The sequence below is a fragment of the Rhodotorula paludigena genome (genome assembly GCF_050403205.1).
Source record: "Rhodotorula paludigena JCM10292 DNA, Rt_paludigena_JCM10292v1_ctg37, whole genome shotgun sequence".
NCBI lineage: Eukaryota > Fungi > Basidiomycota > Microbotryomycetes > Sporidiobolales > Sporidiobolaceae > Rhodotorula > Rhodotorula paludigena.
Genome location: NW_027481421.1, coordinates 149,702 through 176,607, shown reverse-complemented (window position 1 = coordinate 176,607; position 26,906 = coordinate 149,702). Strand labels below are relative to the sequence as shown.

The 26,906-nt window shown below is 63.1% G+C and overlaps 9 protein-coding genes across 9 annotated transcripts; 4 read left to right on the top strand and 5 right to left on the bottom strand.

The window, feature by feature from the left end:
- Nucleotides 1–222: 222 nt before the first annotated feature.
- Nucleotides 223–2,207, top strand: JCM10292_000325 (SWIB/MDM2 domain-containing protein; the record flags this gene model as incomplete). Its single annotated transcript, XM_076650588.1, has 3 exons — nucleotides 223–648; nucleotides 709–1,395; nucleotides 1,461–2,207. The coding sequence occupies 3 exons, from the start codon at nucleotides 223–225 to the stop codon at nucleotides 2,205–2,207; spliced, it is 1,860 nt and encodes a 619-aa protein (XP_076503920.1).
- Nucleotides 2,208–2,303: 96 nt separating this feature from the next.
- ENV7 (putative serine/threonine protein kinase ENV7) lies at nucleotides 2,304–4,269 on the bottom strand (the record flags this gene model as incomplete). The annotated part of the gene is made up of 9 exons (XM_076650587.1): nucleotides 2,304–2,345; nucleotides 2,411–2,659; nucleotides 2,763–2,927; nucleotides 2,980–3,526; nucleotides 3,595–3,623; nucleotides 3,687–3,775; nucleotides 3,836–3,941; nucleotides 4,004–4,074; nucleotides 4,197–4,269. 9 exons carry the CDS (start codon nucleotides 4,267–4,269, stop codon nucleotides 2,304–2,306), a joined length of 1,371 nt encoding a protein of 456 aa, XP_076503919.1.
- A 250-nt stretch (nucleotides 4,270–4,519) lies between these two features.
- On the bottom strand, nucleotides 4,520–6,040 carry JCM10292_000323 (aminotransferase class I/II-fold pyridoxal phosphate-dependent enzyme; the record flags this gene model as incomplete). The annotated part of the gene is made up of 4 exons (XM_076650586.1): nucleotides 4,520–4,939; nucleotides 5,012–5,154; nucleotides 5,216–5,333; nucleotides 5,390–6,040. The coding sequence occupies 4 exons, from the start codon at nucleotides 6,038–6,040 to the stop codon at nucleotides 4,520–4,522; spliced, it is 1,332 nt and encodes a 443-aa protein (XP_076503918.1).
- A 1,125-nt stretch (nucleotides 6,041–7,165) lies between these two features.
- Nucleotides 7,166–7,738, top strand: JCM10292_000322 (thioredoxin family protein; the record flags this gene model as incomplete). The annotated part of the gene is made up of 5 exons (XM_076650585.1): nucleotides 7,166–7,210; nucleotides 7,269–7,324; nucleotides 7,393–7,483; nucleotides 7,541–7,645; nucleotides 7,706–7,738. 5 exons carry the CDS (start codon nucleotides 7,166–7,168, stop codon nucleotides 7,736–7,738), a joined length of 330 nt encoding a protein of 109 aa, XP_076503917.1.
- Nucleotides 7,739–8,942: 1,204 nt separating this feature from the next.
- JCM10292_000321 (uncharacterized protein) lies at nucleotides 8,943–14,503 on the bottom strand (the record flags this gene model as incomplete). The annotated part of the gene is made up of 28 exons (XM_076650584.1): nucleotides 8,943–9,173; nucleotides 9,237–9,434; nucleotides 9,506–9,559; nucleotides 9,623–9,743; nucleotides 9,803–9,875; nucleotides 9,938–9,982; nucleotides 10,042–10,109; nucleotides 10,183–10,327; nucleotides 10,386–10,467; nucleotides 10,526–10,704; nucleotides 10,769–10,924; nucleotides 10,985–11,032; nucleotides 11,089–11,214; nucleotides 11,274–11,340; nucleotides 11,401–11,532; nucleotides 11,590–11,666; nucleotides 11,730–11,832; nucleotides 11,888–11,909; nucleotides 11,965–12,033; nucleotides 12,099–12,490; nucleotides 12,550–12,628; nucleotides 12,693–12,794; nucleotides 12,851–12,858; nucleotides 12,918–14,000; nucleotides 14,054–14,129; nucleotides 14,189–14,241; nucleotides 14,310–14,316; nucleotides 14,412–14,503. The coding sequence occupies 28 exons, from the start codon at nucleotides 14,501–14,503 to the stop codon at nucleotides 8,943–8,945; spliced, it is 3,888 nt and encodes a 1,295-aa protein (XP_076503916.1).
- Nucleotides 14,504–14,929: 426 nt separating this feature from the next.
- Nucleotides 14,930–17,511, bottom strand: JCM10292_000320 (uncharacterized protein; the record flags this gene model as incomplete). The annotated part of the gene is made up of 17 exons (XM_076650583.1): nucleotides 14,930–15,295; nucleotides 15,355–15,380; nucleotides 15,443–15,540; nucleotides 15,598–15,752; nucleotides 15,810–15,972; nucleotides 16,029–16,221; nucleotides 16,281–16,358; nucleotides 16,411–16,516; nucleotides 16,578–16,633; nucleotides 16,693–16,746; nucleotides 16,817–16,917; nucleotides 16,972–17,006; nucleotides 17,084–17,099; nucleotides 17,161–17,173; nucleotides 17,231–17,248; nucleotides 17,327–17,340; nucleotides 17,399–17,511. The coding sequence occupies 17 exons, from the start codon at nucleotides 17,509–17,511 to the stop codon at nucleotides 14,930–14,932; spliced, it is 1,605 nt and encodes a 534-aa protein (XP_076503915.1).
- Nucleotides 17,512–17,829: 318 nt separating this feature from the next.
- On the top strand, nucleotides 17,830–19,524 carry JCM10292_000319 (uncharacterized protein; the record flags this gene model as incomplete). Its single annotated transcript, XM_076650582.1, has 3 exons — nucleotides 17,830–17,878; nucleotides 17,951–18,445; nucleotides 18,500–19,524. 3 exons carry the CDS (start codon nucleotides 17,830–17,832, stop codon nucleotides 19,522–19,524), a joined length of 1,569 nt encoding a protein of 522 aa, XP_076503914.1.
- A 438-nt stretch (nucleotides 19,525–19,962) lies between these two features.
- Nucleotides 19,963–22,944, top strand: JCM10292_000318 (uncharacterized protein; the record flags this gene model as incomplete). The annotated part of the gene is made up of 12 exons (XM_076650581.1): nucleotides 19,963–20,154; nucleotides 20,301–20,445; nucleotides 20,541–20,564; nucleotides 20,628–20,724; nucleotides 20,794–20,977; nucleotides 21,041–21,171; nucleotides 21,230–21,365; nucleotides 21,496–21,944; nucleotides 22,005–22,035; nucleotides 22,098–22,372; nucleotides 22,441–22,559; nucleotides 22,622–22,944. 12 exons carry the CDS (start codon nucleotides 19,963–19,965, stop codon nucleotides 22,942–22,944), a joined length of 2,106 nt encoding a protein of 701 aa, XP_076503913.1.
- Nucleotides 22,945–23,328: 384 nt separating this feature from the next.
- Nucleotides 23,329–26,492, bottom strand: JCM10292_000317 (uncharacterized protein; the record flags this gene model as incomplete). Its single annotated transcript, XM_076650580.1, has 9 exons — nucleotides 23,329–23,397; nucleotides 23,482–23,614; nucleotides 23,708–24,160; nucleotides 24,218–24,389; nucleotides 24,445–24,541; nucleotides 24,602–24,634; nucleotides 24,708–24,775; nucleotides 24,831–24,949; nucleotides 25,051–26,492. The coding sequence occupies 9 exons, from the start codon at nucleotides 26,490–26,492 to the stop codon at nucleotides 23,329–23,331; spliced, it is 2,586 nt and encodes an 861-aa protein (XP_076503912.1).
- Between the last annotated feature and the right edge of the window lie 414 nt (nucleotides 26,493–26,906).

The window sequence follows — 26,906 nt, the reverse complement described above, 5'->3', positions numbered from 1 at the left end:
GATGCTCGGCCTTTCCAGACGGAGAGAACGCGAGCGGGACCGGGGGACCCTCGCCTCGTCGGACTGTCGCGGGTTGAGGTCGGACTCGAGCGGGCGCACCTCGGAAGAGCCCGAGCGAGTGCAGGCCAGTCTCAGTCAGACACGCACGCACACTCTACACGCACACGCTCTCGCTCCGCCCGCCTCGCACCCTCGACGCGTCCCCCTCCGCCTCGTCGCGCCATGGCGTACCCGCAGCCCACGCCCCACCAACAGCAAGCCCAGCTCTACGCCCAGCTCCACCACCAGCGCCAGCAACAGCCACACCAGCAGCAGCAACCGCAACCGCAGCAGCAGCAGGGCATCACGGCCCGCACCCGCGACCTCGCCGACCACGACGACCACCACCGCGCAGCCAAGCGCAGAAAGCCCACCGACCGCTCCCTCCCCGCCAACTTCCGCCCCGTCCTGCCCAACTCGGCCCCCGCCCCCGCCGCAGCGACCGACCGCGCCCTCGCCAGCTCGCTCGACTCGCGCGACGCCCTCGCACACGCCTACCGCACCCTCCAGGACATCGAGCGCAAGGTCGACTGGACCGTCGCACGCAAGGCCGTCGACGCCCACGACCGCGCACAGCCCGCACCCGGCGGCGCTCCCCGCGGACAACCCGTGCGTCCCCTCTTCTCTCGGGTCAACTGCCCGTGTCAACTCACCTCTTCCCTCCCGCAGGTCCAGCGCACCCTGCGCATCCACGTCACCACCACCCTCAAGGACCAGCCCTGGCAGCTCGACTCGGACGGCCTCAAGGCCGAGGGCGACCCCGCCGCCGTCCCCAAGGAAGGCACCGCCGACGCGGCGGTCAAGGTCCCGCGCGTCGACGTGCGCCTCAGCGGCGAGGTCCTCGACGAGGCCGCGCGCTACCCGCCCGCCTCGACCCCCTTCACCTCGTTCCTCCACCGCGTCGTCGTCGAGACGCCCGCGCGCGACCCGCGCTCCCACCCGGCCGGCGCCCAGCCCCTCGAGTGGCTCCGCCCCGCGCCCACCGCCCTCGAGCCGGGCGCCACCCTCCCCGCCGCCCTCACAACCTCGCACCCGCTCTCGGTCCCGGCGCCGGCGGCCACGGACGAGACCCAGCCCGACTCGCTCGCGCCGACGCTCACGCTCAAGGTGTCGTGCTACCTCGCGCACCCGGCCGGCGACCGCTATGCGCTCCCCGCCGAGCTCGCGTCCGCGCTCGAGTGCGCCGAGGCCGACCGCACGGGCGTCCTCGAGGCCCTGTGGGCCTACGCCAAGAGCCGCGCGCTCGTCGTCGAGGCCGCGCCCCAGGACGGCTCGGGCGCCGGCGCCGCAGCGGCGGGGCAGCAGGGGCAGGCGCACGTCAAGAGCGGGATCAAGACGGACGAGCGCATCCGCAAGGTGCGTCCCTTCGCTCGCGTGCTTCCTCTGAGGTCTCGCGCTGACACATACCCCACCGCCCGCAGTTCTTTGGCGGCGTGCCGCACGTCCAGTTCCACCACATCCCCGAGTACATCAACCGGGTCCTGCAGCCCGCGCCCCCGCGCACCTTTACGCTCTCGATCCCGCTCTCGCCGGCCTCGGGCCCCGCGACGACGCACCACGCGTTCGACGTCGCGCTCTTCTGCCCCTCGCCCGCACAGCCCGCCTATGAGCGCTCCGTCCGCGCGCTCGCCGCTCTGCACTCGCCCGCGTCGACGCTCGCGTCCGACTGCGCCGCGCTCGACGACCGCGTCGCGCTCGACGCGCTCGCCGTCCGGTCGCGCCTCGCGCAGCTGCACGCGCTCCAGGCGCTCGCGCGCGACCCGGTCGCGTTCCTCGAGCGCTGGGCCGAGAGCCAGGCCGGGTCCCTCGACGACGTCCTCGCCGCGTCGTCGTCGGGGCGCGGCGCGGCGGCCGCGCTCGCGGGCACGGAGCGGGTGCTCGGCGCGCGGTGGCGCGACGAGATTCGCAAGAGCGACAACTGGGACAAAGAGTGGGTCGACGAGGCCGTCGCCGTGTGGAGCGCGCGCGACCGCGAGGGCGACGCCGCGAGGCTGAGGGGCGCGGCGGCGCAGCACCAGCAGCACGCGCAGCAGCAGCAGCACGCACAGCAGCAGCACCAGCAGCTCGCGCAGCAGCAGCAGGTCCAGATGCAGCAGCAGATGCTCCAGATGCAGATGTTGCAGCAGCAGCAGCAGCAAGCGCAGCAGCAGGCGTATGCGCGGAGGTAGTCTCGCCCAGGTGCAAAGGACGTCTCTCTTGCTTTCTCCGTGTTTCTCGTTACTGGGACAAGGATGAAAGTGCGGTTCACACGCCTAGCTACAGCGTCACTGCAACCGGGAAAGCGCCTGTTCCGTCATCTCGAGGACCTGCGAGCGAGCAAGCCGGTCAGTCAGGTGCCCTTCGAAGGCACGACAAGGCGAGACGAGCGCACCCTCTGGATGTCGGGCCGGTCGTCCGGGTTGACGCGGAGCATGCACCGCACGAGCTCGCGCAAGCTCTCGCTGTACTGGCCGTCGGCGGGGAACGAAAACTTGCCGCCGAGCGCGGCCATGGCGATCGACCCGCCGTGCTCCGACTGCTGCGATGTCTCGAACGGCGACGTGCCGTACGCCATGGCAAACAGCGTGCACCCGAGCGACCAGATGTCGACCGCTTCGGTCAGCTCGATGCCCGTCTTGACCTGTCGCGAGCAGCAAGTTCGTCAATCTCCGAGCGTCTCGAAAGCAGAGCACTCGTGTGTCAAGAGGAGCTCGCTTCTCAGCTGCCTCGGGTACTTGACTCACGTCGAAGAGCTCGGGCGCGCGGAATGGCATCGAGCAGTGCTCGGCTGCGAGATCCTGCTGCAGCAGCGCAACTCGGCGATCGGGGATGGGTATGCGAGCCGGGAGTGCCGAACCAAAGTCCATCAAGATTGGCGTCGCGCCGTCGTCTGCGAGCATGATGTTTGCCTATGGAGGGCCGTGAGCAGCTTGACAACCCTAGGCAGAATAGCACACTCACAGGCTTGATATCCCTGTGCGCCCACGGCGTGATGCCGCCCTTCTGCGCGCCCTCGTCGCCGCCCTGCACCGTCTCGCCTTCCTCGAGTGTCCCGCCCTTCCGCCGTTGCTCGTCTCCGACCCGCCCGAGCACCGTCGCGCCGTCCTCCTCGCCGATCCCCGGCGCGCCGGGCCCTTCCTCCTCCTCGAGCTGCGCGCGCGCACTCTCGATCCCGCCAATGAGCGCCTGCCCTTCGCCGCCCGTGCGCAGTCCGCCGCGCTCGTCGTCGTCTTCTTCGTCGTCGTCCAAAAAGTCGTCGCCGAGGTCATCGGTCGTCTCTCCGCCCGAGCGCGTCTGTGGCGGATACGACGACGACGATGCCCCTCCTGCGGCGGCGCCGTTGGAAGGAGACATCTTGGGTCGCCGCGAAGTGGAACGGGCGGACGGGCCCGACTTGTGCAGGTGCATCGCGCGGACGGCGAGGCACGCCCCGTGGAAGATGGAGAGCATCTGCTGCTCTGGATACCGCGAGCCATTGACAGCGTTCGCAGAGATGACGTTCTGCACGCTGCAAAGGGGGTCAAGGGAAGATCAGCTTCGGTGAGGAGGAGCACGTGAAGGAATCGCATAGCGCACGTTCCGTTCTTGTAGTACGGCAGGAAGAGCTGTGTGTGACGGATCAACCTCTGGTCAGCCTGGAAGCCGACAAAAAGCAGCGAGAGACGCACGTAGATGACCTTGCCGTCGCTCTCGCGGTCCTGGGTGACAACGCTGTCGAGGCAGCGGATGATGTTCGGGTGGCGGAAGCGCTTGTAGGCTGCAGCTTGAGCTCGTCAGCACATTCTCGCGAGCGCTTGTGTTGGCAGCATGCACGTACCCTCGACCTCCTTCAGCGCGGCCTTGACGCTGTCGCTCCCAAGAGGACAACGGATCTTCTTCAGGGCAAAGAGGCGGCCCGAGGCAGTGTCCTGGGCGAGGTAGACCTGTTCGCACTGCTCGTTAGCGTCGAGCCGAGACCAGAGAGGGGAGGCGGGGGTTGACGGACGTAGGAGAATCCGCCCTCGCCGAGGAGCTTGACGATCTTGAACGACCGCCCGTTGAGCTTGATGGAAGCATCTGCACATGTTTCGGGAAAGCACGGCGTCGTCAGCGCTGCCAACGAGCTTGCGGACCTGCCGCGGAGGCGGTGCAGCGTGTCGGGCGACGAGGTGAGCCCGCAGTGCAGCCGAGGGGCGTACCAGTCTTGAGGCAGCAGCCTGCAAGCGCGTAGAACGCGTCCTTGGCCGAGTCGAGCAGCGCACTCGCGTTCATCGCAGAACGACCCGAGATGGATGAGCGAAAGCATCCTTGGCCCGCGACGGCGACGACGCAGTCTGCTTTTCGCTTGTTCTGATGATGCTGGTCAGCAAACTGAGCTCTTTTGACGACGCAGGAAGCTTGCTGGCCAGAGCTCTCCACTTCCTGGGCGGGACAATCGGGTTCAACCGTGTTCCCGAGGAGGAAGAGAGGCGCTACGTCGCAGTCATCGCATTCAGGAAGACTGTCTATACTACGAACACCTCTAAAGCTTTGCATACACGGGTTTCGTAGGAGTCGGTGCCAGGCTTTGCCCTGACAACCCCGAAACGGCGCGCTCTTCCCGCTCGATCCATTCCTTGACGGCCTCGCACAGACCCTCCACCTCCTCCTGTGTGTTGCCGGCATGCAGACAGACGCGCACGCGCTCCTCGCCGCGCGGGACAGTCGGGTAGGTGATGGGTCGCACGAGGAAGCCTCGTTCTCGCAAGAAGCCGGCGAGCGGACGGGGCGAAGACGTGAGGAGCGGGATGATGGGAGAGGTCGAGGGGATTGCCGTCGACGTCCTCGACTGTCGTGTGAGAAAGGCAAGGTGTGGCGGCAGCGAAATTGACGAGGTGGGCGGCAGGATGGACGAGAGACGAGTGATGAGTAGCGAAGCAAGCGAGTGGACGTGCGTCGCAGGCTGCGCGCGGGGAAGCAGATCAGACATCATAACATGAGATTCCTAATCCATTGCGAAGGGACATCAACGCACCGGCTCGCTCTCGCCTTCCTCGAGCATCTCGAGCGACTTTTGGATCGCCAGCGCGCTCATGTACGTCATTGCAGTCGAGTAGATGAGCGGTCGAGCGTAGTTAATGAGATAGTCGCGAATGAGCGGCGACGCGAGCACCACGGCTGTCGTAGCCAGGCGGGTCAGCTACGACTGGCGGAAGCGGCAAGACAGGTAGTCACGCACCTCCGCTGCAAGCCATCGCCTTTCCGAAGGTATGTACGCGTACAGTGACACGATTTGCGAGCCCGAGAGCGCACGTCAGGCCGCGGCCTGAAGGACCGTACAAGCCCGTCGAGTGAGCCTGTGAGCGGAAGAGACAGTGAGCAAGTTGCCAGTTTGTTAAGTCTGGGCGCGCACCTCGTCGACAACCAGATGCCCACTGCCCGCCGGTAAGACCCGCTCGACCAGCTCGGCCATCTCGCGTAGCGGCGCAAGGTCGCCATCCATCGAGTACAGCGTCTCGACACCAACCCATACGCTCTTCTCGCCCACACAAACGCCTTCATCCTGCTCGATGATGCTCTGCAGCGTTGACTCGAGCGCTTCCAGGCTGTTGTGCTCCCAAGCCCGTCGCCGTTCCTTCGGCACCCGGCTCGCGCGCATCCCGTCGTGAATGCTCGCGTGCACGAGCTCGTCGTAAACGATCCAGTCGTCTGGGCCAGGCAGGCAAGCCCACAAACCAGCGTTGGCGTCAAAGCCCGAGTTGAACAAAAGGGCAGAGGGGCCGTGGAAAAAGGCGGCGAGCCGATGTTCGAGCGATGCATGCAGGGGAGAGTTGCCGTCGAGTAGACGCGACGAGGGCGGGCCGTACAGCGGCGTCGTCGGCGCGCCGATCTCGTCTGCGAGCTTTTTGCGCAGCTTCAAGGACTGGCCGAACGAGATGTAGTCGTTCGAGGAGAAGTCGACCAGGGTGGTCGAGGCAGGCGGAGCCGGGTCGAGCGCGCGCAGCATCTGCCGCGCTGCCCGCGAGTCGAGCGTCGCTCGTAGGCGCTGCGTGAGCGCGCTCATCTGCGTGAGCGAAGATGTTGGTCAGTGGATGAGCCGTGAAGAGCGATTGCCGCTACATGTCTGCGGAGTCGGGACGCAGGAGCGCACAAGTCCGCATGCAAGCTGCCTCGGGCACGCCCGCTCCGCGGCTTTGGCTGTGTTGTTTACCTCCCATAGCATCTCAAGGTGCCGCGCCTCAGCACGAAGCCCCGATACCGCAGATCCTTCAGCCTCTTGGTCCCGAATGATTCGATTTGCGCCACCTTCGCGGGGCCAGAGGACACACATAGCGCACTCGAGAGTTACTCAACGCACAACGCCCCTCTCCCAACCCAAAGAAGCCCGTCCTGGGCGGTGCCGCCTTCGTAGATCTTCCGGAGCGAGCAACCCCAACTTGGCGAGAGCAGCGAATCGAAGCGCGGTAGCAGCAGAGGCGAGAGTCGAAGACACGAGCAGGTCGATACAAGGACGTACCGGGCAATCAGGATTGTTGTTGTTCCGAGTCGACGACCGAGAGAAGGGCGGAACGCGGGAGAGGGAGGCGGTGCTCTCGCCTCTCCTGAAGTCGCGCTTACTCGCAACAAACTCGCAATACGTCTGCTCGCGTGTATTCCTGGCGGTAGCGCCCCCCACTTCGGGCGCTTCCCCGCACTTCTCGACTCGCCCTCGAACGCCGCCGCTCGCCTCTCTGCTTCGCTCATCGTCGTCCTCGCCGACTCGCAAAGCTTTTCTCGTCGCTCTTCGCTCGCACTCGCGCTCTCGCCTCGACCACTCACCAACGTCAGTCTCGCTTTCATCGCTACCTGTCCAGTCTCGAAGGCGCTAGTGGGGGACGGGCTCGCGTGACCACGTCGACCCCGTCTGCGCCGCCTGCTGCGTGGCAGTGGGCCGGACAAACTGGACTGTGGTGACTATCGGGACGCACTGCACGGCCGACGGCGTCCAAGAGCGGTCCGGGCGGCGTTGAGCGGTCGAGATCGAATCGGGGTGTCGAAGCGCCCCGCGATGCAGCTGCGGATGTGGCCAGTCTCGAAGCAGCATGCGAGCTAGGACTCCGGCGTCGAGCAGAAGAGACGCAGGCGCTGAAGGGTCGCGCTGACCTCGCTTGAAACCTTCCGCCCGCAGATCCACCTCACTCTGCCGAAGATGCCTGTCACCGTCATCAAGTCCGAGGACCAGTACAAGGGCATCGTGCGTGACTCAAACAGGTATTCAACATTAGCGGGAGACTGACGAGGTATTCGCGCAGATCGCCAACCAGGGTCTCTCGGCCATCCAGTTCATCGCGCCGTGGGACGAGTCGTGGTGCGTTGTCGTGCCGCCGAGCAGTTCAGGCAAGGGTGTTCACTGATGCAAGCCTCCCGGGGACACAGCAAGGCTATCACGCCAAAGTACAAGGAGCTTGCGGCCAACCCGCGCTGGAAGGACGTCAACTTCTACGCGGTTGACATTTGCGAGCAGCAGGTGCGTCCGCATGTCTGCTCCGCGATACGCAAGTCACTGACGTGCTCCCTTCCGCAGGACGTGGCCATGGACGCGCACGTCGAGATGGCGCCGACATTCCACTTCTACAAAGACGGTGCCAAGGTCAAGGAGTATGTCGGCTCGTCGCAGCCGCAGCTCGAGGTGTGTATTCTGGAACTCGGGGGCATCGTCGTATCTGTGCTGACATCTCCCCTTTGGCAGCGCACGCTCGGCGCGGTCATCAACGGCCACTAGAACCCGCATACTCTCCATCGCAAATCGCATCGCATGAACAGTCCTTTTAGCTCTCTCTTGTCTTCCGCCATCGTGGCTCCCGCCGTCGTTGTGTATGTACCAGCCGTTCAAGCCATGAGTTAGGTCGGCTGTAGGCGGGAAAAAGTCGTTCTTTGTGCTTGTCTCTCTTGTCGCAGTTGGAACACAGCCAAGCGCGTCCGCCTATCCTTCGACATGGTCCACGCCTCGAGAAATCCAAATGGGAGTGGTCGAGTGGCCGTCTGCCAGTTGCTTGAAGCGACCAATCCACCCGCAGCAGCCCAAACAAACTCGTGTTGACCCGATCCTGTGGGCTGCAGCCCCGCCTGCGCTCATATGCTTCATTGTGTAAAGAGGGAGTTTCGGATTTGAGGCTACTGCGCGTCGGTGAACAAGCCAAAGCGTCGCCTTCATTTGAGAAGGTTCTCCATCTCTCCGTGACAAGCCAGCCTTGACGGCTCTCGGGACCGTTCGTACGAGAGTGACGACGAGACGCGCCTTATCTGGAAGTAAGCAGCAAAGGGTCGTTCGAATGGCGCGCAAATGGCGTCAACGGCTGCAAGGCATGCCACCTCCATTGAACCGAAAAGCCAGCTGGTCGTCGGAAGCGAAGGCCGAGGCTGGCGCCAGCTGAACGCTTCTGTGAGTGGCACTTGATCAAACGGCAGAGCGGAATATCTCCTCAGGTGAATCCTTAAGCGGAGCTGTCAAGCAGGAAGGCGAAGCGCGGGCAAGGTCAAGGCGCTTAGTCCGGTGAATGCTGTTTGGTCAAGGCAGAGCACGTGTGATGAGTAGTTCGGGGCCTTCCGAAGCAGCAGTATCAACTAAGAGCCGACGTTGATGCGTAACAATCGAGCGACGACAGGCTCGACAGCATTTCGGACGGCAGGGACAGGACGGCGTGAAACAGTCAAGCACGCTTACGAGTAAGCCTGTCGTCAAATGCACACTTGAGGCCCGAGCTACGTGTCCAGCGAGTTGGATGATAGGTCGATGAAGGGGCGAATTCGCGAAACCGGGAAAACCGACGAGTGAAGGGGCGCGAGTCTAGGTCTGCCGAAATTGATCTCGGGGGCCGGTGGCGTAGCGAGACAAAGGAGAAATTGCAAAGGCTGCGAATGCGAGAGGTGCGACAACAACGAGACACGATACTTCGAGACGTCCTCCACGTTCAACAGCGCCCGCCTCACGCGCCGCTCTTTTTCCCGAACACAAAACTGATTTGCCCGCCACGCAGCGAAAGCTCCCCGTTTCCCTCCACCTCGAGCGGCTCCTCATCGTGGTCCGCCAGCGACATGCGCTGGTAGATGACCGACTGCAGAAGCTCGTCCTCCACCTCATCGATCGACTGCTCGTCAGTGCAGTCGTGATGCGTCCACGTCTTGAGCACGGAAAGATTTCGGCGCTGCTTGGTCATCTGCAGGATCGTTCGTTCAAATCAGCCGATGATGCAACTGGAGAGGTGGCTAAAAGAGCGGACCTTGCGTATGGCGTCCGTGTCTTGGAACTGCGACGCCTGTACGAATCCGCCAATCTGGTCTTCGCCGTCGGACGACGCGTCCTCATCCCCTTCCTCATCGTCATCGTCGTCGGGGTGCTCGCCGAAGTGGCAGCGACAGCCGAGGAGGTCGTGTGTCTGGCTTGCGACATTTTCGTGAAGCGTGAAGAGGTTGCGCAGCTGTCGCACAACGCACAGATGTAGTTTTCAGTGCTTCGGTAGTTCTGAAAGTTGCTGAGAGCCGTACGCACCTCGTCGAGCGTAAAGGAGTCCTTCGACTTGGAGGCTGCGGATCCGTCCTGCTCCTGTATGCGCGGGTTTGGCGCTGTGAGCCACCGCAGTCTTTTCTGCACAGGATTTTGACGCACCATGATGGACCCGCTGAGCGCCAACTTGATGATCTGTCGCTGAAGAATGACTTCGTCGATCGTGCCGGCGGTGACGAAGCGGTAGATGAAGCAGGCGCGCTTTTGTCCCTCGCGGTGGATACTGGAGTCCGGAACCAGTCAGTGCTATTCGTTCTCGCGAGATGGGAGTGTGAGACGCACCGCGCCATGGCCTGAAGGTCGTTCGACGGATTCCAATCGCTGTCGACCTGAACAAGACGAGAAGCACCGATGACTGCGGAGCTCGCGTGATCAGCTGACGGCAGTTCACAGACGCTTCAAGACACTGAGACGTACTGTTCAGACCGGTACCTCCGCCTTTGCTCGACAAGAGGAAGACGACTGCAACGAGCGAACGGCCGTAAGCGTGTGACCGGCGTGCAGATAGAAAAGCAACTGACAGTGATTCTTGTGAGATCCTTGGTTGAAAGCATTCACCATCGGAACGCGATCCTGCTGTGGGGTCTTGCTGTGGATCGAGCGCAACACGAGCGGATGGATCAATCGACGAGTTCAGCACAAACCCGGCTGGACGGACTTACCCATCGAGCCTGCAGTACGGGAATTTGTTGCGCTTGCAGTGCCCCTCGATGAGGTCGAGCGTCGTCGTGAAATTCGAAACGAGAACGATCTTCTCCTCGGTTTTGCGAAGCTGGGCGAGGAGCGTGCCCAGAGCGGCGAGCTTGCCTGTCAGCCACACAAAGTGAGTGCATGCCCGTGCTAATCGTGATAGGACTAGTCGTACCGGAAAGTGCAAAGTCGACAGGATCTGCATCTTGCGGTAGAACATCGAGAATCGATTCGTCCAGGTGACCCAGTCCCTTTTCCTGATTCGCGCCCGGCCAGTCAGGTAAGGGCCTCGAGGAGATGACAGACATTGCGCACCTTGATCTGCTTGAGCAGTAGACCAGGAGACATGCTGAGCTTGAGAGCCGAGTGGAGGAGCGGAAAGCCCTGCTTGCGATCGACACCTTCGAGAACAGCTCGGACAAGCGAGCTCGAGAGCATCTCGCGGTAGACCTCGAGCTGCAGCTTCGAAGGGCGGATGAAGACGGTGTACTCGACTGCGAGAAGAGAAAGTCAGGTGAGACGGGAAGCGCCAGCAGGTCTGCACAGCGTCTAACGCACACTTGGGCGGCAGATGCACGAGGTTTATGTCACCGGTGCGACGCAGGACGAAGTTGCGCTGAATTGTGCTCAACGATTCAGACGCATCCTTGCCGGCCTGCTTCTCCTTCGAGCTTGCGCAAGGCTGGCGTGACGCGAGAATGGGCTGCTCAAAATCTGCAGGGACCCAAAACGTGAGCGCGCATCCAGCTCTTGAATTCCCGAGGGAAAGCGAACTCTTCTTGAAGTACGCCGCCGAGTTGAAGAGGCCGGGGTTGACGAAGTCTGCGGGGTGCGCTCGTCAGGCGAGTTGACAGGCGTGTGCGAGCGGTCGGACGCACCCATCATCGCGAAGAACTCGCCGAGGTTGTTCTGTATCGGCGTGCCGGACAGAATGACTCGTCGCATGCATGAGAGCGATTGAATCGCCTGAGTCGTCTTGGCCTTCTCCGACTTCAAGCGGTGTCCTGCGGAAAGCAGCGCACGTCACTAGAGGCCTGACGAGCGAGACATCAGCCAGACGGACCTTCGTCGCAGACAATGAGGCCGATCGGAGGCTGTGCATATTTGATGTCGTCGATGCTCGCACGCATCTGCAATGCCAAAAGCTGAGTGACTATCTTTGAGTGACTCTCCTGGAAGAGACAGCTCACCTTGTCGTAGCCGATGATCAGGACATCGTAGCTCTTGGTATTGGTGAAGGTGCTGACTGGATGCGACGAGTCGGCCACGTAGACGCGCATGCGCTCACGACCAAGCCATTTGCGGATCTCCGCGCTCCAATTCTGTGCACAGCATACCAGTCTAATCATGCATATCAGGGTAAGAGACGTCGTGCACACCTTGATGACCGTGACGGGGCAGACAATCATGGCGCGGTCGATGACGCCGCCGTGCAAGCCTTGATATGGGTTCTGCTCTGCGCGTGCAAGTCAAGGAAGTTGATTCGTCACTCGAACAGCTGCAGCTCGCGCGGACGCACTGAGAAGAGTCCAGATGAGCGCCACGGCCTGGACGGTCTTGCCCAAGCCCATGTCATCGGCGAGAATGCAGCCTTGACCGGCGGTGCGCATGCCCATCACACACTGCAGAACACAGTGTTCAGCTCAGATTCGCGTTATTTTTGGGCTGTGAGCGTACCTCGTACATGAAGGCAACGCCCCTGCGGCGCGCAATCGTCAGCGGAGATAGGAGGGAAAGCATACGGCGCGACGCACTCTCTCTGGTGGTCGCGCAGCTTGTCGCCTATGATCGGATCGACCACAACGTCGACGACTGGCAGTTGCCTGGAAAAGCGAAACTCGTCAGCTCTGTCCAACGCACCGGCCACTAGTGTGCGACGCCGCCGCACTTCTTATTGTACACTTTCTCGTGCTCATCATCCGGACGACGCATGACGAGAGCACCTTCCGCGTTCGGGTCGAACTTCGCCCCCGACTTTCGCGACGCCGATCTTGTCGAGCCTGCCGAGGTCTCCGACTTCGGCGCTTTGGCGGGTATCTTGTACGGAGCGGGGAGATTGAAGCGTGCGGCGTTCTCGAGTGGCGATGGCTGAGACTCGTGGCGAGTGCGCTCGGGCGAAGCGGACAGGGCGGCAACGCGCCTTGCGAGCGGATTGACGGCTTTTGAGGCACCGGGCGGGACGAAAGCCTTGCGAGCAGGATCTGTCGACTGGACGGGTTGACGGAAACTGTGCAAAGGCGTCGCGTTCTGCGTCGATCGGACTGAGACCTCGTCGACAACCTGAGCGAATGCGATGTTAGTCGGATCGCGCTTCACATGGGACGGAAGACAGTGCTCACCTCGACTTCGTGGCTTCCCATCTTGATGATGTTCCCTTCTTCGAAAGTTTGGTCGGGTTTGAGCGTAACGATGGCCATGCTGCAGACGGCAGCGAGAGAGTTAATTTCGAGCTGCTCGCATGTTGCGCACAAAGGGTACATACCGCTTGCCGGTCTCCGCACACTGGAGCTCGCCGTTGAGCCTGTTGACGACAAGTATACCGTCGCCTTGCCAGACCGGATTTTTCTTCTGCGAGCGTACACGCCTATACCGACAGCGACGGTCAGACTTGTGACATCGCGTCAAGCACGAGGCACGCACCACTGACACTGTGGGAGAAGACCGTCAGTTCGAGAACTCCATGAAGGAATACAGAGATTATGCGCACCGAGAACCGCCTCGTCCCGCTCGTGCCGCTCATTCCGTTCGCTCCGCTCGATCCCCCTTTCAGCCCGCCAGCAACCTTGGCAGTTGAGCTACCGCGCCTGCCGTCTTGAGGAGACACCTCGACTCCGTCCTCTGTGCCGCTCACGTCCTCCGCGCTCCACTCGGGCGCATCATCGCCGAACACCGCCGCATCGAGCTCCATCTCGAGGTCGGCCGGTTCGAGCAGAGCGTCGGCCTCGAGCGCTTCGTCGCTGCTTCGCTGGCCGCCAACACCGGTGCGTGACGCGACGGGCGAGCTGTTGCGGCGGAAGAGCGCTTTGCCCGGAGCGCCCTTCCTGTCGGGCAGCGAGGTCGTCCGTGAAGGACCCGCAGGCGCTGCGGGCGAGTCGCGCGACAAAGCGCGCTCGAAAGCCGCATCGGCGGCCGTGAGCCTCGAAGCGCGAGCGACGTGAGTAGCCGTGGCGGCGGCCGCCGCGAGCGGCTGAGCGGGCGCGTCAACGCGCCGCTTCTTCAGCGGAGCAGGTCGATCATCCTGCTGCTGCGGCGCCGAGCTTGGCGGCGAGTTTTCAAGATCGTCTTGCGCGTCTTCTGCGTCGCCTTCGACAGCACGCGCCTTGCCCTTGCCCTTGACGGACGCCGCCTTTCCTTCCCGCGTGCTGCGCGACTCGTTGGACTGCCGCTCGGCCGCAGTGCGCTCCCGCCCGGAACCAATCTGCTCGCGCAGTCGGCTTGGGCCGGGCGTGCCCGCACCGGCCATGCCAAGCGCAAGGACCTGAGCCGACCCCACCGATGGCGAGCGCGAAGGCGGCTTGAAGGGCTTCTGCTTCCTGGCAGTGGGCCAGACCTTGCTAGCGGAAGCGAGAGGATCTTCTTGCTGCAACGACGAGGTAGGCGGCGCGGGGGAAGCTGCGGCGGCGGGAGCGGGACGAGCGGCTGCCGGGCGCGGCGTCGCAGGACCGGCAGCCGGGAGCATGCCAGGTCGAGTCAGCCATCCGGGTTTCGCCTGTGCGGGCGCGACAGTCGCGGTCTGAGTGTTGCCGCCGGTCTGCTTGCAGAACTCGGCGAGGGTGATCTCGTCGCCAACCTGCAGCGGAGCACTCAGCGGCGATTCCCTGCATTCGTGAATGGAGAACGTACAAGGACCTCGCGCTTGCCGGGGATGCTGAACTCTTCTTCCTCGACCGGCACAGTCGTCCTGTTGCAGGCGGCGAGTCTGGACGAGCGGTTCGTCAGCGGAAGCGTCGCCAGTCATTCCGAACGTGCGAAACGTACTGCTTGCCGTCTTCCGAGTAGACAGTGACACCGAGTCCGTCGACGAGCATGTACTGCAAACCAGGAGATCAGTCGGCCGGCAAGGCAGTCGCGGCGCCAGTACGAAGGAAGCTTTGCGTACGCCGTCACTGCAGGAAGGATGGCGAGGCTTGGTCAGCCAAAAGTTCGCCACGCTCAGACGCTCGCCGGGCGCCAACGCGTCCGAGGGGCGGATGAGACTCACGACTCCCAGCTCTTGTTCTTGCGAGCCTGGTGGTTGCGCCACTGCACCGTGAATGCGCGCCTGCCGCGCGGCTGTGCACCGTCTTGCGACATTCTGGAGCGTCCCCAGGCTCGCCCCTGAGCCGCAGCGGGCGTCCTTCAGGCGATATATGCCTGAGTTTGGTGAGGAGGCGATGAAGACGGCGAGTAGCGGGAACGCGACGGGCAGGCAAGCGCTGAGTCCCGCTCAGTCGTGCCGAGATCAACAGTAACCAGAAAGCTTGGCAGTCCCCTCTCGAGCGGCTGCAGTGAGAGATTGGGCGGTCGAGGCGCGTCGCCTCGCGACTTGGCCGCACGCGCGCACTCATCAAGTTGACCTTGCGCGGCGTTTTGACTTCTCTCGGAAGGTCGCAGGAGAGAAGCGCAATGCAGGGTATGCTGGCAGAAGTACAGACACAAGACAAGCACAAGCACAACGGGACGCGCGAGCCGGCCGTCCAGCCTCCTAAAGTACAGATCATCCCTCCCTCCCTCGTCCCGCTAGAGTACCGGCAGCTGATTCAGACTGCCTCTCGGCGGGTCCCCGTCCCGCTTGCCTTGATCCTTCTCGAGTGCGACGCTGTCCTCGGTCGCGCCCGTGCTCGGTCGCAACGACGTCTTTGAACGGCCGGCTCCGCCGAGGCCGCTCGCGCTCGACAGGCTCGCCGCAATGGCGACGTCGGCTTCGCCGTCTGCGTGCTTCGTCAAAGAGGACGACAGGCAAGCAGCCGACCGCCGCTGGTCGCGCACCTGGAGGAAGCGCGCCGCGCCGGTGAAGACGAGCATGAGCGGGACGAAGGCGAGCATGAGGGACGAGCCCTGCGTGAAGGCTGGTGTCGAAGACGCCTTCCAGTACTCGACTTGGAACTGCAAGAAATGGTACATTGTCAGCTGAGTCGCAAAGACGCAGCAGTGAAGCGACGAACCCAGGCATTGAAGGCGTAACAGAGAACTGCCGAAGAAGCGATCATGTCAGCCTGGAGGCCTCGAAGCGCAGCGGGACACATCGCGCACCGTTCATCATCGCCAGCGCAATACCTCGTGCCTGCTCGTCGTCTGCAAAGAGCTCGTTCGCCCAGGAGAAGTTGGTCGACTGGCCGGCAAAGGTAATTCTGCGCGCGCACCTCATATCAGCAAATCTTCTGTTTTACTCGGCATCGAAAACGCACCCAGAAAAGTAGAACGCGAAGAACAGCGCGCCGCGCGGGAGTCGGCCGGGATGTAGTCCGTTCACGAGGACGATGGTTGCCGAGACGAGCGCGGACAAAGCAATGACAATGTTGGCTGCCCAGCGGTCTTGAGTGCGATTGTCGGTCCAGCAGGACTGCGAGAGGAAATGTGTCAGCTGCATGGAGCCGCCAGGAAACAGGTAGCAACGCACCACAATTAGGAGCGACAGGATCGCTACACCCGAGGTGGCGAGAGGGTAGTGATTGAGCTGCGTAATCGTGTACAGCGGTCGACCAGCCGCCGTCAATTGCGCCTTCATCCACAGACCCATGATGCCCCACGAGCCGAACGACTCGAGCGCGCCGTTGGCAATCCTGCGGGACAGCGTTTCAGCCCGAGAGAGACATTCCGTGTCTTCGAAACAACACACCAGATGAGAGAAAGGAGCCACGCTTCCCATCTCGAGAGCACTCGGCGGACGAGCGTCCAGTCGAACCGGGTCTTCTCGCGCGGACCGAGCCGTGCCACGGCGAGGGCGCGCTCTTCGGGCGTGAAAAGGCGCGAGCGTGTATTGGCGGGGGTATCGGGGAAGGCGAAGGCGCCGTACAGGGCAATGGGGATGGCTGCGGCGCACGAGTTGAGAGACGAGGCGGTTTAAAGCTGAAGAGGGGATTTCACGCACTGATGATTCCGCAAACTAGGAAGAGCCATTGCCACCCCTTGATGCTATTCTTTCCGTCGAGGTTGCGATAGAGAGCGGCTGCCAAGACGCGACTGAGCTGACGATCCTGGCGGATGAGGCAGGCACGCACCTTGCAGCGAACCAGAGAAAAGCGTCGCAGCGTGCGATGAGCAGGCAAAGATGGCAGTTCGTTTGCCGATTTCCTGCGGCTTGTACCACGATCCGAGGATGTAGTGCTGCACAGCGGCCTGGGTAAGCATGTCGTGCGAGGGTCTGAGCGGACAGGAGGCGACTCACTGCGCCGACGAAAGTCGAAGCTTCGGCCATGCCCTGGAAAAATTTGATAACGTAGACTGTTATGGGTATACACCGTCAGATATTCCCGAGCCTCCGATGGCGAGGACAGACGTACGGTGCTGGACCTTTGTCGCCGCAGCACTGACCATGGTCAACCCGCCCCAAATGACTTTGTTGGAGGAATGAGCTCATTAGCACAAGCGCAAGCCGAGCGACTGTCGCGTGATGATGCGACATACCTCCGTTCAATGGGAACAAGATGCGAGGGGGAACGACGAGGAGAAGCATGTTCTGAGGGATTTGAGCGACGGCAAAGCCGGCGGTGAAGAAGGCGATGACCCTGCACAAGCGACGTGAGCACACGAGGATGGACTAACAACGCTCACAAGCGTACTTGTTGTAGTCGCGACCCGTCATCGCGAGGTCTTCCTGCAAGCGAGACGAGGTGGACCAGCGGCGACATCAGTGACAGCCGCCTGCGCGGACGTCTAGCGAGCCAGACGCACTCGCATGCCAGAGATGCTGTAGCAAAGAAGCAGTGTCAGCGTTCACGAGCGGATAGCGAGACGCTGAGCCGGCGCACTATGCATTGTAGTCTGCAGAACCGATGGGAGGGTCAGCCCGAGCTGCATAAGAGACAGATGCAGACGTACAGTTGACCCTGTCTAGATCTGCAGTCGGATCGAAGAGGCAGTGATTATCAGCGGGAGGCAACTAGGTACAAGGCAACGACCCGGCCCACGACGCACAATTGACGCAAAAGCTGTTCCGCGAGAGATGGTCAGCGTCGTGCAGCGCATGCAAACTTAACCCGCACGTACTTGAGGCACAGGTAGGAGAGGATGAGCCAGTCGGCCTTCCGGAGGAGAGTGCGTTCGAGGCGGTCTTGCGGCTCGGGCCAGATGAGCGCACGCAGCCGCGCCAGCCGCGACATCGATCGAAGCTAACGAAGCAGTGAGCCCCGAGTGGCAGCACAGGATCAACCTGCAAGCTCGGGAGAGAGCATGGATCCCGCAAGGCGAAGGGACGGCCAAACGGCAGTGGGCAACCTGCAGGGCCCAGGCCTTTGCCGATCAAGGCGGGGTCGAGCTGATCAGCCCTTGCCGCCACGTGTCTCCGCTTTACTGCCCGGCCCCGTCGCTTCTTCTTCCGTGCCCTGCGGCCCAGAGTTGTCGCTGCTTCAGCTCGCTTCGCAAGATCGGCCACACGCAGTCCTGTTCCTGTACCGCCCGTCCCCTCTCTCCAGCCGAGCATGCAGTACTGGGACTCTCTTCGCTCTTACGCCGACACGACGCTCTTCCGTACGTCTCAGGATCTGCTCGAGCGCGGAGCTATTGGCGACGCCCGATGCTGATCCTGCACAATTCGCCCAGCGCTCGTGCCGCCAGCCGTCACCTCTGCGTTGAATCGGTCCACTTCCCCTCGTTCGTCCCCGCCGCCCGATACCTCCTTCCGACCGCTACCGAGCGAGCTCGTCCTACACATACTCTACTACACTCTCCCTGAAGCAAGCTGCACGAATCACGCCGCACGATGCCGCCTTCTCAAAAGCTACGCTCTCTTCTCGCCTGACTGCGCGCGGTGGGCCGCCCTCGAATTGCGGCGAGATGTCCGCCTCGAGACATTCGAGCAGGCCAAGTGGCTCGTGCGAAATCCACTGCGGCAGCACGGCCGATCGTGGGCTACGGGCGTGCGGGTCATGCGGTTGGGCTACGCGGGAGAGACGCAGGCGCATGGCGACGCGATGTGGCGGGCAGACGGGGTCGGACACCTTGTGAAGGACTTGCTCGGATTGTGCGAAAACGTTGAGGAGCTTTGGCTGAGCGGGTTGAGCGGACTTGAGGTGGGTGATCTGTCGGCGGGCACAAGTACGCGGATCACCTCTCCAGTCCCTTGCGGACTACACTCACGTAGTTTTGCAGATGTGCGACGCCTCTCTTTCAATGAGTGTCGCGTGACGCCCTCCATGACGGCACCAACCATCCTACTTCCGCGCCTCTCGACACTCTACCTCAAGGCGGTCATCTTTACGGGGCATGCCCTTCATCAGCTGCTGCAGCCCTCGACGCTTCCGTCCCTCCGACATCTTGACTACATCTCCGTGCATCAGTCGCTCGTCTCACCCATGCCTGGCTCGCTTGCGGCCACGGCTGCCGCCCCTGCAGCGGGTCCTCCTGGCTCGACCGCTCTCGCGTCCATCACGGCCTCTCTCGCGGCCCTTGCTCCGCAGACTAGGGCAGCGCACCCTTCTTCGCCGCCGTCATCAACCGCCTCAGACCACCCTCTCCTTGCCTTTGCGCCTACCCTTGTGACCCTCTCGCTCGGTTCCCACGCCTCGCGAACCATGTCCGGACGCGCACTCGTCTCGTTCGTCGAGCACGCAGAGCGCCTTGCAGGCTTGTGCCTCCCTGCCGGCATGTTCCTCGAAGTGGGAGGCCTCACCGACGCCCTCGCCGCTGGCGCACCTCGCCTGCGCGCAATCCGCCTGACCGGCAAAGAGCGAGCGCTCGGAGCCGTGCAAGCGCAGCAGCAGCAGCGTGCGCAGCGCAACGTCGGCACCTGGCGTTCAACCGCCTTTGACCTGCTCGCGCAGGCGATGACGACGGCGGAAAGCGAGGCGGTCGATCTCGGCGTTGCGGAGCAGCGACAGCGCGAAGTTGCGGCGCGGGACGCACGGCGAGTCGAGCAGGCCGTCCAGCGTGTCTTGGGCGTCTTCGAGCGGCTCGGCACGCTCAGCAAGGGCGAGAAGGAACGCATTCTCAGCGTGCCGGCGCAGGAGGATGCCGAGGACGAGTTCAAAGAGGAGGTCGTGTTCAGCCGGTTCGCACCGGACGAGTCGAGCGGAATGCTTGCGCGTATCGAGCACGAGCCGCTCGAGCCGTGCGACGGCGCCTGGAGGCTCGGAACGTCGCGATGGCGAGAAAGGGTCCGCCTCGAGGAGGAGTAGACGACCTTGACTTAGCCGCTGCCACGCATTGGACGATCAACTTGCAGAGGCGCGACCCTCCAACGAGATTTCCTGAGCAGCAGAGCGAAAGATGGGGAGCTCGACGCGGAAGTCGCAGGAGACCTTGAGGAGACCCGCCGAACGCAACGAAACTTGCGCGTGTTCGCTTTCGCCGCTGCCGGACATTTTGGTCAGCCTGTGCCGAGACCGCAAGCGCCGTATCCGGGTCCGTCTGGCTGGCGATCGCTCGAAGCCTGCAGAAGCGCTTGGTCGCTCCGGGCTCTTCCTAGTCGCCGTGCCGGGCGAACCCTCCCCTGAGCTCCGGCTCGCTTCCTCACTTTCCGCTCGTCTTGCCCCCCTTCGCTCTGCCACGACGTTCTGTCTCTCACAGAGCACGCGTCTCACAGCTCATCGACATACTCCCGACACCTACCCGCCATGTCCTCGTTCTCGGGCTTCCCCGTCGAGATTCCCGAGCACCTCTCCAAGCCCGTGGGCACCTCGGGCACCCGGCTGCTCGAAATCGAGCGTTCAAAGGCGTCTTTCTCGCCTGATGAATTGCGCAGCTACCTGTACGGGCGCGACCACCTCGACCGGTTGAAGCGCGTTCTCCCGATCGTCGAGAACGACGTGCGTCCACGGTTTCCCTCCCGCTGTCTTGCTGCGTTCGACTGTTTGCTGACGCTGTGTACGCATACTTCCCTCCCTCTGCCACCCCAATCACCGATCCGTTCCGTTCGCCACTTCGCATCGGAACATGCGCTTCCTCCCAATAGCCGGCCTTCGACAAGAGCCAGATTCACTACATGAGTCGCGAGGAGAAATATGTACACGGACTCAAGAAGGACAAGCGACTCGTGCAGCTCACGCGCGAGCACGGATGGTCGCAAGAAGATGTCAAGGTTGCGGAGGAGCTCATCGGTTCGTTCCGCGCCCTTTTTCGGCCCGCTTCCTTCACTACATAGTCCCGTCCATGTTCTTAGCAGCTGTTCTGACGTTTCTCAACTCCGTCGCAGACATGCCCGCTGCCTTCGGACTACGTACGTCTGCCGTTGCCCTTTGCTTCTGGTTTCGACCTTCCTAACCTTGCGCATCTCCCGCAGACAACAGCATGTTCCTCAAGACCTTGCGGGCGCAGACGACCGACGAACAGAAGGAGCTCTTCACGAAGCCCGCTGAGAACTTCGACATCATCGGCTGGTTCGTCGCGCGATCCCCTTCAATGACAGTTCATTCCTGCGAGCCGCGGCTGACTTTTCCTCGCCACAGCTACTCGCAGACGGAGCTCGGACATGGCTCGAACGTGCAGGGTCTGGAGACGACTGCGACGTACCAGCCTGAATCGAAGACGTTCCTCATCCAGTCGCCTGGGCTCTCTTCAATGAAGTGGTGGAGTGGCGGTCTCGGACGTACCGCGGATCATTCAATCATTATGGCGCAGCTCTACACTCCCGTACGTTCTCGCTCACCCGCGCTTCCGAAGCTCGTGGCTGATCTGTTCTTGTGCATCTCGCAGGACGGCAAGGACGGCAAGCTGGTCAAGCGCGGTCCCTTCCCTTTCATCGTGCCGATTCGCGACCGAAAGACTCGTGAACTGCTTCCGGGCCGTATCATCATGGACATCGGACCGAAGGCCGGCTACCCTATGTACGTCGTCTTCAGCCACTTTTCCGCTGCCACTTGCTGACGTTGCGCGGGTGCACAGGACCGACAACGGTGCTGCGCTCTTTGACAAGGTCGAGATCCCGCATGTCAACTTCCTCGCCAAGTTTGCGCAGGTCGACCCGGACACGGGCAAGTTCACCCGCCCGCAGCACGACAAGCTGTCGTATGGCACTATGGTGAGCTTCTGCTTCTTTGCAAATGCTCTATCTAGCCACAGGGCTCGGAGTCGCTGCCTATGGGCGCGCAGGCCTCGAGCGTAGCAGCTCGCTACCTCGTCAAGCCGACACTGATCCGTTACTTTCGCAGACCTTTATCCGCGCCAACATCGTCTACGGAGCCCGCATGATCCTTGTCCGCTCTGCAACCGTCGCGATCCGCTATTGCGCGGTTCGCCGGCAGTTTGCCGACCGCGATGCACCCCAGACGGACGATGGGCGGCAGCCGAGCGAGAGCCAGGTGCTCAACTACTCGCTCGTCCAGGCGCGCATCTTCCCGCCTCTCGTTCAGGCCTTCGCGCTGCACTACACCGGAAAGGCGATGATGGACGCCTACGAAGCGAGTCAGAGTGCACTCGAGGAGGGCGACTTCTCCCTCTTGGCCGATGTGCACGCGTCGTCGTCGGGCCTTAAGAGTCTGTCAACCATCATGGCGAGTAATGCAATCGAGGAGTGCCGCCGGGCTTGCGGCGGACACGGCTACTCGCTCTCGAGCGGGCTTGCCTCGCTCTACGCCGACTACCTTCCGCAGGTCACCTGGTTTGTCTTTTGTCCAGCTTAACCCCCTACACTCAAGCACTGACTGGACGCGTGTTACAGGGAGGGCGACTCTTACATGCTCACGCAGCAGGTGTGTGCAACCACATGCCTTCTTTTGGGCTCTCCGTCGCTGACATGCTTCGCCCCTTGCAGGTCGGCCGCTACCTCTTCAAGACCTTCCGCACGTTGCTGCAGGACCGCAACGCGCCCGTCGCCAAGGAGAACCTCACCGCGCGCTACATCCTCACGTACTTGGAGAACCCGCAAGCAACGGCAGCCGTCAAGTACGCCGGCGACCTGGGCAACCCGCACTTTTACATCGATGCGTTCGGGCACCGCGCCGCTTACCTCGCTGCGACCGCACTGCGCAAGCGCGACATTGAGAAGCGCACGTGGAACGCGCTCCTCATCGACATCTTCCGCTGCTCGTGCGTTCCGCTCCCACGACCACTTTTGCCGGTTCCTTCAGCTGACAAATTACGCGTCTCGCACGTAGAACCGCGCACTCGCAGTATTACCTCGTGTACTACTTCGCACAGGCGATCATGCACGACGAGGCACTCAAGGCGCAGCCGGCGCTTCACCGTGTCATGTCGACCTGCTTCGAGCTCTTCGGTGCGTTCCCGCCTCTCGTGTATGTCTGAGCTTTCGGGCGCTGACGGCATCGCTCCTTGTAGCATGCTACACGATGGAGGCCGAGGCGTCCGAGTTCCTCTCGTCGGGCTACCTCTCGCCGAAGCAGCACGAGCTCCTGCGCAACCGCGTGCACGAGCTCCTCGCCGAGCTGCGCCCGCAGGCTGTCCCGCTCGTCGACGCGTGGGGCTGCCCCGACTACCTCCTCAACTCGGCACTCGGACGCAGCGACGGTGACGTGTACCCGGCGCTCGTCCGCTTCGGCCAGGGCGAGCCGCTCAACCGCAAGCGTTTCAACGTCGCGATCGACGATGCTGAGTCCTACGCTGGTGACGAGCGTGGCACGAGGGCTTGGTCGAAGCTTTGAAGAGAGTGGCCGACCGGCAACAATGGACTTGGTGTCTTGTTTGAGCAGTACCCCTTGCAGTCTCAGCAGTGCTTGTATTCCTAGTTTGTTAACAGCCCTGTTTCGACCGCGAAGGCGACAGCGAGACCACCGTGAAGCTGCGTTCCGTTCTGCTTGAGGAGGCGAGAAGGTAGCCGGGGCGAGGTTGCAAAAAGGAAGCAGCGACAAAGATGCGTGGGATCGAATGCGACGGTACAGTATTGCGGAGGGTACGAGATGGGGGAGGAGCCGATGTGGCAAAAACAGGACGAAAGGCGTGCGGGCAAACAACAAGAAGGGGGCGGCGAGACGAAGGCTCCAGCTCCCCTCGAACCATGCATGAGTCCCAGTCTAGCGGGCGGAGATCTAGGCGTGCGGAGGGCAGCTGCCGAACGTCGGAGGCGCAGCCTGGTCACCCGAGGCGAAGAGCTGAATCTGCGAGCCGTAGCAGCGGCAGCGATCAGCTCGCTTTCCGGCTCCCTCGCCGAGACAAGTCTGATTGCGTGAGCAGACACGTACCGTCTGCGACGTGGAGAAGATGGCGGCAATGACGCCGAAGACGAGCAGCGCAATATCGGCAACCTTCTGGCGTGTCGTGTGCGCGCACGCCTTGTAGTGCAGCAGCGGCGGGAAGACGAATCCGAGGGGCACGCTGCCGAGCCAGAACGAGGTCAGCGTCTCTCGTGAAGGACCGCGGGCATTCTCGCAGGTCGCGAAAGCATTGTGGTCCACGAGCAGCACTCACCAGGCCACGCTGCCGATCAGGCTGACAAACTTGTCGAGGTCGGTCGCGCCGGCCCAGGCGATGGCGGATGTCCCGACGACGGTGAGCGTGCGGAATGCGTTCTTCTCCCACTTGACCTTGAGACTGCGCTTGCCCGAGCGCCAGCTCGGGAAGATGCCGTTCTCCATAATGCGTACGGCGGGGAAGAGCTGGAGCGGGGTCGAGAGGAGGATCGCGATCGAGTACAGGAACTGGGACGCCGAGACGAGCTTGTCGTCCTGCGGCAGATTGATGAAGACGACCGTCTGCACGTCGGACCCGTATGCGAGGTAGGCGAGGAGGCCGCCGCCGGCGAAGAGCAGCATTGTGCCGACCATGACGCCCGTGAGCACGCGAGGGAACTTCTTGGGCTCCTTCATCGAGTTGGCGACGGGCAGGATCAGCCCAATGCCCTCAAACGCGAAGACGGCCGTGCTGCGGAACGAAGGACTCAGTTCAATCCGAGAGAGCAGGACTGTTTGTGCGGCTCACCCGATAAGCAGCGGGAACTCCTTCTGGTTGAACAGCGCGACATCGGCCGCGCCATGCTCGACCAGGACGCCGATCTCGTTGCTGAAGATGTAGATGAGGCCGATCAAAATGAAGGCGTCGGCGACGAGAGCCGTGCCGGACAGCTTCTGGATGTTTCGAATCATGGCGAGGGCTGTAGGAGAATAGAGTGAGTGCAGTCGACACACTGAATGGGCGCGGACACGCACGAAGGAAGATGACGAGCTGCGCCATGATGAGGTAGGGAATGGAGATGTAGGTGCGGCAGTTGGTGACGGCCATGAAGAACGCTTGCAAGTTTTGCGACTGCTCAGGTTGGCGAGTGTGAGTAGGAGCTCCGCGTTAATTCGCAGGAGACGGACGCACGACAAAGATGGTGTAGGCGGACACGAAGCCGATCTGTGCGGGAGCAGCATGGTCTCAGATCAGCGCTCAGTCCTGCCCGCCGACCGAGGCAGGCGATGAGACGCACCTGCGAGATGACGATGGCAGAGAGGATGGCCCATCGCATCCCCTTGCCGTAGAGCGCTCCGCCAATGTCTGCCAGCGAGTGGGTCAGTTCAGGCGCCTCGCCTACGAAGGCAATTTCACGCACCGCCGAACGAGCCGTGAACGACTTGAGACGCCTCGACGAGCAGGAGGAACGAGTAGAGCGAGATCATGGCGATGAAGCACAGGACGACGGTGGAGAAGAGGATGCCGCCGTTGTAGAATCTGCGCAGGCAAACCAGCGTCAACTCGTCTCCAACGGAACAGCCCTTCACCTCACGAGATGCGCATGAACGAGAAGGGCAAGGCAGAGTGTGAGGACGCACGCTTTGCCGAGGAACAGCACCCCGGTCCCGACAAAGCTCTTGAGGAGCATCATGACGGCCTGCGTGACAGTCGCGTCGCCGCTCGTCGGGCCCTCGCGGCTCGTGCTCGCGCTGATGCGCTTCTTGTGCCGCGACTCGCCGCGCATCGAGCTGCGCGCGCGCACGAGCGGCGTGCGCTCGTTCGCGCCGGCGCCGCCGTGAGGGTCCGACACTTGCGGGACACCGCGCGCGCCCGAGGGGAGGATCTTGCGCCGCACGACGAGGCCGGGCGAGACGGCGCCGGAGCCAATCTCCTCCTCTTCTAGGCCGAGGTCGTCCGCCTCGTCGTCTTCCTCGTCCTCCTCGTCAATGTCCTCGAGGTCCTCTCCGCCAAAGTGCCCGTAGAGCGAGAGAAAGTCGATAAAAGAGCGTGTCGGCGGGCGCGCGGAAGGCGCTGCGAGCGAGACCCCGCTCGCGTTGCGTGGCGAGACGGCGCCCGAAGCGCCTGGTGCACCGACGCCCGAGTGCAGGGACGAGACCTCGCTCGCGTCGCCTGCAGCGGCGGCGGGTGGCGTCGTGCCCATCTTGCGGAAGACAAAGTCGCGCCGGAACCCGCCGGGCTGGAGCATCTCTGCGGTCGAGAGGCCCGACTCGAGTTCTGGCTCGTCCGCTGCCACAGCCTGTCCCGCCAGCGCGTCCGCGCCGACGTCGTGCGCAATCCCCGCACGGAACGTCGCACGGGAATCTGCGGCGGGTCCAGCTGCCGCAAGCGAGACGCGACGCGAGCCGGGCGGGTCGCGCACGGAAGCGAGCGACTTGCTCCTGCGCACCGAGGCCGGTCGGCCCGCTCCGCCTGCGAGCGCGGCGCCGATCCCGCCCGGAGTCGCGCTCGCGCCGGGCGTCGCGCCCGACGAGCCGCCCTCTGCGGCCTGCGCTGCCTGCTGGTTGGCCCACTTGTACACCCCCGCGACGACGTCGCCGCCTTCGAGGTGGTACGGCGTCGGGTACTCTTCGCCGTCGCCCGCCTCGGGTGGCGCCGTCGGAGCAGCCCCTCCTGCGGCGCCCGGGTGGAGCTGCGGGAAAGCTGCGCCGGCTGCGCGGTGGGGCGACGACGAGGCGAGGGCCTGGTCGAGGGCGACGCGGTGCTGCTCGTCGGCGGTGAGGAGGTGGCGGCGGATGACGTCGGCCTTCTGGGCGTCGGTCAACTGTGGCTGGAGCGCAGGCTGGTCGGGGAGGGCGTCGACGGGGAGCTGCGAGGCCGCATTCGACGGGGTGCGGGCACGCGGAGACGAACCGGCTGGGCCGCTCGAGAAGGCGCCCGGCGCGGGCGAGCGTCTCGGCGAGCCGTAGAGCGGGCTACCCACAGGCTGGCCCAGCGGCTGCGGCGAGGACGAGTGGGAAGGATGCGGCGGGATCTGCGGGACGGGGGTCGACGAGGGGCTGGGTGAGGATGGGCGCTGCATGGCTGCGCTCCTGCGAGGCTTGTCGTGCAACTCTGCGCGAGTACTGAGCTCTCGGAGCGAGGGCACGCGACGACGACGTGACGAACCTCCGGCAGCGTCTCGTTACGGGCGGTAGATGGCCCGGCGCCGTAGCATCTCACACGGCCTTTTCCGCTTCTCTGGACAACCCTGGAGTCTTCTTTCCACCTGTGTGTTGTGCCGAGTCGGCCAGGACGGACCTGTAATTTAGACCACGAGACGGAGCCGGCTTGCCGGGGGAAGGGTAGACGACTACGACAGACAGACGGGCTACTGCTGGGGACGACGAGAGTAGAGAAGTGCGGATCTGGCGAATCCACCATCTGGTGAGCATCACGCGCCGTGCCGACCTTCAGTTGCACGCGCCGACGGCTTTGGGGACTTCCTGAACCCGTG